The sequence below is a fragment of the Melanaphis sacchari genome, unplaced genomic scaffold, assembly GCF_002803265.2.
Source record: "Melanaphis sacchari strain LSU unplaced genomic scaffold, SCAv2.0 Contig75_pilon_pilon, whole genome shotgun sequence".
Taxonomy (NCBI): domain Eukaryota; kingdom Metazoa; phylum Arthropoda; class Insecta; order Hemiptera; family Aphididae; genus Melanaphis; species Melanaphis sacchari.
In genome coordinates this window covers 544966-558088 of record NW_020271537.1, presented here as the reverse complement: position 1 = coordinate 558088, position 13123 = coordinate 544966, and the positions used below count along the sequence as shown (strand labels likewise).

Here is a 13123-nt window from a genome sequence, read left to right as displayed (position 1 = left end):
TGTTTTTGCTAATAATTAAATAAAAAAATTTACTTTTTACGTATTGCACACACATTAAATCGAACAGTATAAAATAATTATTACCTAGAAAAAACCTCTATAATCAAAATCGTGATTTAAAGAAATAAAATTTAAACTTTGTCAATTTATATTTTTACACAAAAATTATGATGATAATTTTATTTTAAAAAACTCAAAACGTCGTATATCAAAACTCAAACATAACGTTTTCAATTTTAAAATTAAATTGTATAATATTTTGTAAAAAATAAAAATACTGTCAAAAATAGGTATCTAGTATCTACTACTTTAGAGTATAATATTTATATATTATAGTGTTATTTATTTTCTAAATACTTAAAATAGTTAAACAAAGAAGAATTTAAGCTAATTTTAGCTAACTAAATATTGTTTATCTAAAACGCAATTGCATATTTACTTAATATTTTAATTTGTGTTATAAAAAAAAGTTAAAAATAGTTGATATTAGTAATTTTAATGCATATAATATGCATTATGAGCGTTAAAATTATCTGTAAATATATTTTCTTTGGTTATGATAAACAATAAAATTTGTAAAAAATAATTTTTTTATCATAAATAATCGTTTTTAAATAATATCAATTATATTACTTAATATTATTGTAACAAAATACATTATCCAAAAAATACCCCTTGTATAATATTTTATTTCCATAAATTAAAAATTAAAATGAAAACATTTAAATATTTTAGAATTCACCTGTCCAATTTATTTTAAAAATTCATAGTAGACATTCTTATATTTTATCATTTTGTTTTTCATAATTTAATTTATTTTTAAAAATACCTTTAGTTGTTAATGAACCTACTAGAAGAACTTTTTTTCCGACAACATATTTGATTTCAGTTCATATTCGTTTCGCACATACCTACCTTCAAAAAAAAAAAAAAACTCTTATTTTGTCAGAAAATATTTTTAGTTTCGTGTTTTTGAACTTACAATACGTGATTTTCCTTACTTTAAGTTCTCACCTGGACATGCTGTATTTTATTTGCGTGCAAACGACTTCTAACACGCCATGATGTTGCATAGATATCTCCAATCTACAATTTACCATTTGTTTTGGTAAATTGAATAAAACTGTCTGTTCGAATTTGAATTTCAACAGTTCATAATCGGTATTTAACGTATCCATTATTATTATTATTATTATTATTTCTGTATAAAGTTTCTACAATTGTCACGCAACACAACTTTATGCTCTATCAGTACTTACAATTGAAATCATTTATAAAGTGTACAAAAACATATTGTTATTTATAATAATATAAATATGTTTTTTTTTTTTACTATTTTGAGGGTATAAACACTATTAACTGGCAATTGTTGACTTAACATCAAACATTATACATTTTTTATTTCGATATATGTCATGGTCAAACATTTTAATACAATTAACTTGTGACATGTAAGTTGCATTATGTTATACAATGTTCAAATTTAACTCGAGTACTATTAATCTAATAATTTTTTTTTTTTTTTGGGGGGGGGGGTCGAATAATTAAATCAATGGCAGTGTACTGAGAAATTAAAAAAAGATACTTATTAATTGTTGTGAAAACATTTTTCTTTTAATGTTTTTTAGATAAAAATTACAACTATTATAATAGGTACCCGCATAATATTTTAATATGCTTATTTACATTTTGAGTGGAATAATGAATGTGTTGGCTTTACAATGACGAGTATGTGAATTTTGTTACCTTTTGTATGCTTTAAAATTTTGTGAAGGCACATTGCAGGTGGTTTGTAGTTGTAAAACGAATTTTTTTAGGAAGATGGGAAAAAAGGGCGTTAGTTATTAAAAATATCCTGTGCTTTTCTAAATAATCGAAAAAATTAAAAAGAAAATTATTAATATATAATTAATTATGTAATTTTGAAAACATTTTATTTCGATTTGTTCTATTTATAGGTCTATAGCATTTTTTTGTTATTTTAACAAATGATTTAATTCACAAAATTTCATATATGGTATAATTTATTATTTACCTATACTTAGAGTGATTATTTTTTAAATTATTATATTTGCATATATTTTGATAAGTAAATGCTGTATTATACAAAACAAATTGCCTTTAATATAAAATATTGAATTCATACATTTTTGTTTATGATCTGTTTTCAAATAATAAGACAATGGAATTTATTTCTTTCTGAAAAAATGATTTGATAAAATTTAAATTTATTGAATTTCAGCCAACTTTTTTACTAAATAAATTTCCCTTCAATAAATTCGTAAGGGCCCTTATATGACTTATTTTATTTTATTTTTTTTTTTTTGTTTTAACTTCCAACACCTTCCGGTCATTATAATATTACAACAGGCCTCGGAAATCAGATTTCCGGTAACCCGTCCTCGAGCCAAAACCGTCATCAACAAACACACAGACCCACGAGCCCGTTAAAAATAAATAATAACGAACGAAATGGATTAGGTACCTCGTTTTCATATGTACCCATAATATTGTACATAATTTGGTCATTATAACGATTTCGATCTATAATAATACCACAGTCAATACCTCGCCGAATCGTTGAACTGTCCTCTCCGCTCTACAGCGTGGACGCGGCCAGGAACACGTTATCGCTCAATTTTATCGAAAAAGATTGCGTGTTCGGCGGCACTAGCACGGGTGGGCAGAGACCACAATTTTTTAGCGCGATCACGATTTTCATCGTCGAGTGTGCGGATGTGCAATGGTAATTTATGTCTATCCCGACACCGGCTAGGTATATGGGTATGGGAAGAGGGTGCGTTGATGTCCGATTTATCGCGATTCAAAGGAATATGAATATTTAAAACCGAAGGGGACGCACATGTTATCAGCTCACACCTTCGAATTCACGGAGTCCTGTACACGGACATCGCGATATACCGCTACCTATACCGAGGTTGAATTGCCACTGTAGCCTCCATGGTTTATATGCGCCGTAATAACAATGATACACGTTCTCGGGAGACCTACCGGCAAATCCCGTCGGGTCGGGTGCGCAGTGATGCGCCGTGCTGGAGGAGTCGGTGGAGGTCGTATACGTATATAGCGGGGTTGGCCAGTTGTTGTGGACCGTGTTGTGTTAATGGCTCGGAATAACACTGATAACGACGAGGATCATCTCCTGCGCGTCCTGTTCGCCCTTCCTGTTGCCTACAAATTACCCCATGCCCGAAACGGTGGTCGGGACTGTCGGGCCGTTGTGAATTCCCGAGAGTCGCGACGCCTACTGCGCGCAATAATAGTGGCGCGAACGCGTGTGGCTGATCTTTTGTCTCGGCACACGCGTATAGGCGTTATTATTGGATTTCCCACGTGTCCGATATTATGTGTAGTACTGTGACCGCAGAGTATGCTTTAAAACGAAGTTCGAACAATGTATTCGCTTTGAAAATTCGATTCCGATATTTCATGTAGTCCATTCGAACACACGTTTATACTTTGTATACATAAACCAAACTGCAGTTACCAACCGTAAACCACGCAGCATACGTCTTGATCGTTTATTTCAAAAAACAATGTTTTAAAATAGGTTCAATTTAAGTTTGTTTAATTATTAGCAGCACTAAATGTTATGACTTATGAGCAATAGTATTGTCTTGATCTAATATTATTATTATTATTGATGGTACATCGTTTTATTTAAACTATACGTACATATTTTCGTAGTACTGAAAAAAGATATTTTTATCTCATTTTATAAAATAATTATTATTAAGTTATTTTTAACGTGTTTAGTGTATCGAAAAATCGTCATTTTAGTATGATAATTTTCAGATTTAAATATCACCTTTATCATTACGAATTTAATTTTAATTGTTTTACGTTTGGTTATTCTCAAACCTAATTTTCCATAAACACAAAACTGATACTAAGAGTTCATAGAAAATATTTTATATTATATGTATATAACAAAAGCTATGAAAAAAAAAATAAGTATCTGTTGTAGATACTTGAACATTGATAGTTTTGTGAATTAAATTAGGTTCCTTAGTAACTACACAGTTTTATATTTTGTATGATAAATAACTAAATATTCATGAGACTTTGTGATTATACAGTCCAATGAAGTTCTGAAAACAAAAAACCTAATGAAGTATTTCAAAGATCCTTTATCAAATTATTTATGTTCAAAGAGACCAGTAAAAGTTTGAGTTTAGTGTTTCTTTATACCGTCGTATGAAAATGACAACATTGTTTCTATATTATATAAGTTATATATTTTTTTTTGTTTCTATGAAACAAAAATTAATATTATGTAAATCAAAATAATATTTAAAGTACTATTTTTACTAAAAACTGCTTAGATGTATTTAGGTTCAACAGCAAAGGATACGGGATAAGACTCTATGTTTTACAAATAAGCTTTAAATACATTGGATCTTTAACTTTTATATAAATTAATTTAAAAAATATATTTAAAAATATTTATGTTAGTACTTAATTATTAGTATAATATCAACGACTCCCATTAAAAATACATAATCAAATAAAATATTCCCTTTAAATTACTGTGTTCTTTCTTCCTAAAATATCATTGTAAAATGTTCGTAATTTTTATTACCGATTCTATAGAGTTATAAATTATAATGATAGTCATTAAATTCCTACCGACTGGGGACATCTTAGTAAAAAGGTCATTTTACTTTTATATCGTTAAAGGTTAAGAATCCACGCGGTCTTTGCACATTATAATGGCACTGGGTTAACGGGTTGTCATCGCTTAAATTAGTATTCCGGTAAAAGGGCGCGGTTTCCCTGTAAAAATAATACCAAAGCTCCTAGACTAAAGAAGTATTGATGGGCTAAGTGAACGTGGCAAAAACCAGTAGAAAAAATGAAGGAAATCAACTAGAAGTTTTTTCTCGACGAGCATGTATAATAATATAAAATTACGGTTTTGGGGATAATGACGATTGTGCCGGAAAACAAGAAAAATCGCGTGACATTGACCAACGTCACGCTAGCAAACTTCTTACTTTTTTTTTACCGTTGTTCTAATGAACTTTGTTTGTTTTTTATTGATGGTAGAATTATTACGATATATATTATTATATATTGTACCTATTGAAAATAGGGTTTTAACCCGTTTAATGAATTATTTTACCATAAGTCGTTATAAAGTTTGAATTTATTACAAGAATGTTTGAAGTAGATCTTCCCGAATAAAATATGTTATACTTCATGTAATATAACTTACTATATTTTTTTGAATTGCATTATATATAATTATATAATAATAGAGTAATTGATTTTTATCGTATTTCTAGCCAACAGTCATCAGCTGAATTCATCGAAAGTTATTATTCTCTTAAATAATATTATTCATACACTACATCATATTATATTAGATACCTATGTATACATATGATATTCGCAAACAAAACATAATGGATCATTGGTTAACTTCAAAGTGACATTAAATGATAGGAAACGTATAAAATGAATGATTTCATGGCATGTATGTTTTGTTTAAGCAGAGGAGTACTAATTTAAAAGCCTGGAGCTAATTAGATCAAAGACTTTATTAATATAGGGTGATTAATTAGAAGGGAAATATACATTAATCTATTAGCCAACATAATAAAGTATTCTCATAAAGTTATATGAAAGAAACATATTATATTGAATAGTTTCATTTGGAAAATTATTATGCTATAAAAAAATGTCGCATTTATTTTAATGTGAGTTCCTCGAATGAAAATAGAAAAGTGTATTAAGGTATTTTTTTTCGTTGTATTTTCTAATACAATATTTCTTTCAAAAATCAATTTTTTCTTTTAGCAAAATTTATATAACTTAATTTAAATTATTTATATTTTCATAAATTATATTTAGATAATGAAAATATCATAATAATACACTTAAATGACAACTAAAGTTTGATTTCAAATAATTTTAATGAGGAAAATTTATTATATAGTATATCTAGTTCAGTGTGAGTAGGTAGATTTATAATCTGTTTATCTGTATAAATTATTATCATTTAAAAAGTATATAAATCCAATTAAATGGCAGTTCATTTACAAATTTAAGAAAGCTTGGATGATACATTTTAGATCTTAAATTTCACCATTTAAATAATAAAATAATATATTTATTTTTGTGTTTTGTTTTATATGTAATATATATTCTATTCACGCTTACATATAGCAATAAAATAAAAATAAACCATTCGACAAAGTCTTTCATAATGATATAAAATATTATTGTGTAATTATCAGGAATTATAAAATTATTTTTAAGGTAATATTTCATTTTATTATATAACTATACATATATTTTTATTTATGGAAAAATAATATTAAATAAATATTTTTTTAAATTTGTCTACACCTTTCAATTCCAGACAAAAACTTAGAAATAAAAAAAATAAAATAAAAAATAATCAAAACTTAAAATTAAATTAATTTGAATTATGTGTAGTTAACTTACTTACCTTCTAATAGAAATCAACTTGTTCACTGAAGCAGATATTCTTTTATCTTATTTTTGTTATTCAAAAATTTATTCTACGTTTAAATCTTAAATGACAAAAAAAAAAAAAAAAAACTGACTTGTGATTTATTTTATTAGTAGTATTTTAATTATACAAGTTTTTTTTTTTTTAAACATTTAAAAATATTGTAAGTTGATTGTAATTTAATTTATTAACAACCATTATTTATTTTTTTTTTTTTTTAAGTATCATACTAATAAAATATTTTAAAATATAACAGTGATACTGGTTTTATTACATTGTTTTTATTTTTATGTGAACTATTATAGTAACTTTTCAATTTATATAACTTAAATAATTAATAACAAAAATAGTATACGCACTTAAACCCAATTGAATATAAAATTTGTGAAACAAAGATTAGGTTATTTAAAAATAATTTTAAAACCATAGTTATTTATGAAGTTAATTTATGTAATCGATTTTCGTGGTAGTACATCCCAACTTAACTTAGTAAATTCCTTAACAACTTCAATTGTTCTAAATTTAATTGGCTTTACTGCATATAGTGGTCTTAAATATACCTATATAATTATACGTAATTTCTCGCACGGGCATATTTCCAGTGGTTAAATTGTTATTCAGCAGCTACCGCGTACCTTCAACACACGTTTACGGCTTGTACGTAAAAATAAAAGCTTAATAAAAAAAAAAAAAAGAAAAGAAAAGAAAAAAAAGTCCGACTTGGCCACGTAAACGGTTTGGGTATTATAAACGTTAAATTATTAATTTTCGGTGTTTAAACACGAGTGGAAGGAGGTGAAACTATTCGGGTTTACGCGGGATTATTATTGCACCGGAACCCTCCGAACAATTCCAGGACAAAACGCCACTTTGCATATTTAAAATATCCCAGGCCGTCCGGAGTTATATTAAAACATACCGTGGTATATTCTTAGCATTATTATTATTATTATTATTATTATCATCATTATGACTATAACCACTGGGAGTAGGTAGAACAAGTCGAGGTGGGGGAGCGACCAGAGAGGGATGGTTGCATTTTAAAATGTAATCCGTTGTGTGTGTGTTGTGTTGCCGTCGCTGTTGCTGCCATAACGAGTGGCACACAGGCACCCAACACGACCGTCTATGCCATCTTTGTTTCCGGTCCGTCGCTCGTACACTCGTTATCATTTTTTTTTATTGTGATTTCCCCTTTTCACTCGAATTAATATAACGTACATAAATATATGTATAACTATAGTGGTCTCCGGTCGTGTTGTACTACAAAACTTCCCTTGAAATATTGTTTTTAATGCCACTCTTAATTGCGGTGTGCTCTTTTGTACTTACGTGACTTGAAAAGACACCAGATGATGTGTCTGAGACGACCGACCAGCGTATTACGACGGCTAATATCGCTGTTGCAGTTGAACGTTGTGCGACACGTGTTTTTTTTTTCTCCGAGATTGGAAACAAAAAAGATATAGCACAACGATATCACATTAATAATATCATGTCAGTTGTACGATTTAACGTCAACTCTAATTTTTTTTTTTTTTATTTTTAAAATACTTAATATCTTTTAATTACAAAAAAAAATGTATACTTCGATATGATATGGTATTGCACTTTATGTCTTATACATATAAACACATCAAATATAAAATCAGTTTACGCATAGTAAATTTATCTGAATACCTACTTATAAATGTACGAAAAGCAGGTCAAAATCACCATATAAAAACTAAATTCAATAAATCTGTTTTTCCATACATTTTTATTCGGAAACATTGAAATGATTTAATGCTTTACGGTCGAATAGCGAACAACTTTAGTAATGACAGAGCAGAACATCAGTCGACAACATGTAATGTATGCAAAAAAAATTTATTCGGTCAGTTGAAAAAATAACCTTCAAGCAGTTTTTTAGTGGTATATTATTGTAGGTATGTACAAAAATAGAGATTTGTGCAGTGCCTTGACGTAAAACGCAGACTTGCTAGTCGAACCGATTGGGCCAGCTACCTTGAATCATAAAAACAATAAATTATTGCAGTGCAACAGCTATTGTATCTCGGGTTCGATTTTCTACTATAAAAATGTTCTTCGATTGGATTACTGAGTTATTGCGGGGGGTTAATAGAATACAAACGTAGATGTAATGTGGTTATTCACAAATGTCTTGTTCCTTACACCATACAAAGGCAACTACATATTTTATACAGAATAATATTATCGTGACGTATTCTTTACGTTTGCCTATGTTGAATCGGTAAATCATATGATATCTGTCTAGCTACACGTTAGGTTCACGAAATAAAAACAGAAAAATAACGACACTGATTTTTTTTTTTTTGTTTGTTTTACAGATCATTGACAATGCCGCCGGCTTTGTACGTAGTGTTTGCCGTATATGTGACGTTTGTCGTATTGAAAACCAACGCCATTACCATTGAAGAATTGCCGCCAGGTAAATTGTCGATATTTCTTCGCTTATAGATATAGATAAATAACCGAGAAAACAGATATAAAGAGAAAACAATAGACACCGCTGTTGTTTGTTGATATCTCGGCAAACCCGTAGGTAATATGGTAATTTACCGTTTCTCACCGACAGCTTGTCATTAAAAGTTTATTTCCACACGAATGGTGCGTAAAATAAGTAATATTAAAACGCTATTTTTTTGCAATCCGGCGGGGGAAAAAAAACTTTTGAATTTTGTCGAATATATTTCAAAAACTTATTGTATTCTTTTCCAAAAAAAAAAAAAAAACTCATAATTTCAGTATTACTTTTGAATTTTGTCCTTGCAACCTCAGCAGCAAAAAAAGTTATACCGCATTTTATTAATATATTTCTGACGCTGAAATTTATTCGTGAAAGAATTACGCCACACATTGGGTTTTATTTGAATTTAAATTTAACGCCTGTGACGCCAACGCCGCATTTAATGTAGTAAAAAAAAAAAAAAAATTATCGAATCAATATCGTGTGTTGTGTAGATGAGATTAAACGTTGTATAGGCGTCGCAGTCGATGTAATACCAAAGAGGTATGACTGGGACTATAAACCAGAATATAGGACGACGGAGTAGTGTAACCGCCGTACAATGAGGATTATCCTCGAAAACGAACAATCGAGTGACGCGGAACCGGAACAAAAATAAAAACGTGATCCTAATCCTCTTAATAATAATATAATAATCGCGTCTCGAAAGCTCTTCGGGCGCTCTTCCAGGATAACTCGATACGGTCTGCTCCGGGTAGTGCGTAATACCCAATAGTCTTCGGGTCGACGACACGCGCGTTTGTCGTTGTGTCGGCGCTGTGTGTGTGTGTGTGTGTGTGTGTGTGCTTGTGCTGTGTGCAGCTTTTACGGCGACGGACAGAGTGGTGTGGGATGTGCACGATGACGTGGAAAACGCGACGATTTCCGTCGGACTACGAGAGAGAACCGCACGAGATATGATGATGATATAATATCATTACGGCGGAGTCGAGCGATTCGGGGCCGGATGGACGACATCCGATAGCATCGTATACCTACGCGTAACACACCCGCGTACTTACACCGCTGCGTATATCACTGCGCGTGCATATACCGCATACAGTCGTGTACGTACCTACATAACGAGTCGCTATACGTACGTATACTTAGGTACACGCGGCTGAGGGGGTGCAACGTCTGTCTAAATCAGATGCCGAGGAGGATATAGGGCGGCGTGTGTCGGCGATACGATCCGGTGCAGGCTGCAGAGGACTGCAGGGCTGGGGTGTAGTCGGCGTTCAGGTGGGAGACGTGTTTTACACGGCCCGACGCGGACGACAGCCGAGGAAAGTGCTGCGTTTTGTAAGCGCGCGTGTAGCATTTCTTGTCGTCGTGTAACCGGATCGACCGCGGAGGGATTGGATTTCTCGAACGCGCGGGCGTTACCGCTATCGCGCCGACACTTACAACCGTGTATAATATACAAGTGCGTTTGTGTGTGTGAGAGAGAGAGTTGTATACCACAGTCGTGTAGCCACGTCGTAGATATTATATATATATATATATATTTATATATACCTATACATTTTAGAGGGTGGATAGAATAATATTATCGGCGGCGGCGGCGGCAATAGTGTGAGGAGTTTTCTTTGTTCGACAAATCGATCACGCGGCGGCACCCATACGCCGCTGTAAAACATTATGTGAAACGCTAGCCCGCGAAGGGCCTCCGACTTGCAATATCGGCGGAGTCGTCGTTATAACAATATTATTATATTATGCAAAACAAACGGTTATTACTGGCGCGCGTAAACCGCATTTTTATTTACCGCGATATATTATTACTATTATTATTGTTATTATTATTGCGACTATTTGATGATGATGATTATGATAATAATAATACCGCCGCAGTGTTGGGAGCGTTACGTCACATTTCGTTGTACATGAGTCGAAACAAGGTTAGGCATACGCACTATTCATGAGCCCAGACCGTTTAATTTGATTACCGAGTCTCCCCCCCAAAAATGCCCACGTTTGACGACTATTCAATATAATTATTTTACCGCTTGTAGAATTGGAATTATTTGAAAGTTAATAAGATTCTACTTTGGTCCGGTTTTGGAGACTATTGTTAGTTTTTACATTTTAGTTTCCCGTTATAATAGTTATCATGATAATAAAAATAATAAAAACGCAAACATAAATTTTTGATTTTTTTTTTAATCTTATATCTATGTATAAAAATAGCACGAACAGGATTATTAAACGTAATTTATATAATGTTTTGTGTATTATAAGTATTTTATTGTACAATAGATGCTATATTTCATGATAAAAGGAACAAACATTTTTAAAACACCAATAGGGAGATGTGTCTAAGTCGGTCAAAATTAAGCACCCCTAAAATACGACTAAATATCAGCCTGCACACTGTAGGCATGACTAATTATTATTATAGTACCATACGTCATGAGTTAATATTAGTGCTTGCATTTTTAGAAGGGGTGCAGTGAGACAGAGTTTCTCTGCTTATTTTTTTTTTTTTATTTTAAAAGCACCTCAACTAATAGGTAAGTAGTACATAACGGCTAAGGAATATCAAATATCTAGGCATCTATCTAGACAAAAATCTAACTAAATTTGGCCTACCATATTAATGCAAATCATTAAATCTACATCTATATTCTCTAAGACATCGTCTCTGCTCTAATATGTCACTATATTCAAAACTTCAAATTTATAAATTATATGACCAGTCATGTTATACAGTATCCAACTTTGGAAGTGAAAAAACCAAATAATTTTATCTTATAATCCTTCCAATAATAATTAACCTACGAATAATAAAAGTTGTTCCATGATATATCAGTAACTACAACCTTCAGAAAGACCTAAGAATGCAAACACTTCCAGAGCTTGCTTCTTACTGCTTAAAAAAATTTCACAGTGACACTCAAAACCATCTTAACCCTATTATATCTATCTTCATAATCCTTTCAACCCTATTAATCCCTAACGCTGACTTGAAAGAAACTGGGCTAGAAACCTACTCTAACTCAGCTTAGCATTCATTATACTTTACTCTTTTCTTTCTTTATTTTTTCGAAGTGGGGTCAATGGATTAATTCTTTTTTCGTGTTATTCTTGCCTTTTATACATATATTGTGCTAAAAACTTACTTATTGTATTAACGTATACAAATTGTATTATGTTCTTAATAAAAACAAATAAAAATAAAATAAATGACTAAATGACTATTGTTTAAAAATATAAAAACTAAATTACTTATAACTTGTCGTTATTGTATACATTGGTTTATTGTAATTATTTGTTTGAGTTAGTTGATGGTTAGTGATAAGAGAGGGATTTATTTTCCATCAAAACTTAGGATGCATATTTTTTAAGTCTCAAAACTCCATCTATTATCCATGTTTGTGGGTGAATTTTTTTATTTTATATAGTTATAAAAATTATGATAATATAGTGTAAATTATTGATACAGTAAATGCTCGATGATGAATTGGTACTCGTTTATACAAATAAGACTGTTGAGCGTGCGACAATGTGTAAATGGACAATAACGACTCTGGTTATACATTGTTTGTTTAAAAAAAGTATTTATAAGTACTCATATTGAACAACTGGCCGTCTGAAAGCATATAAGTTTGACTTTTTCTCTAGTTCTGTATCAAATAGAGTTTTGTTTATAATATTATATTTTAATTTTATTGCAAATATAATCATAAAATGCCTGTAAAATATAAAAATGCCCAACAATTCATTGTAGTTATGTATATCTACATATTTTATTACATCAGAACTCTTTGGATTGCAAATATTTCACTTTGAATATAGGTATGCGTTATTAAAATTGTACACATAAATAACTTAGTCAAATTTAAATGGGTAATATGCTTATGACTTCATGGAAAAATAAATTACATCGAAAAAATATCGTACGTACTCGTATATCAAGTATTGTCTCTAACAAAAACTTGTAAAGATGTTTTTTTGAAAAATTTATTTGTTTTTGATTTAAATTGTTCTCGGAATTTATTTTCTAATTTTACATAAGTATGTTACGGTTAATTGAAAAATGTGAACGATCTCCATGAAAAGTATAAAATATTATAATATCGCTCTGTCAA

General features: G+C 30.4%; 1 protein-coding gene across 1 annotated transcript in view; it reads left to right on the top strand.

Annotated features, from left to right (window-relative positions):
• The window catches only part of LOC112601157 (semaphorin-2A), a 207036-nt gene that overhangs the window by 43195 nt on the left and 150718 nt on the right, over positions 1-13123 (top strand). Inside the window, exon 3 of the mRNA XM_025348613.1 lies at positions 8854-8954. Coding sequence (XP_025204398.1) covers positions 8864-8954 — 91 coding nt within the window. The 5' untranslated portion in view covers positions 8854-8863. The remainder of the gene's footprint in view (positions 1-8853; positions 8955-13123) is intronic.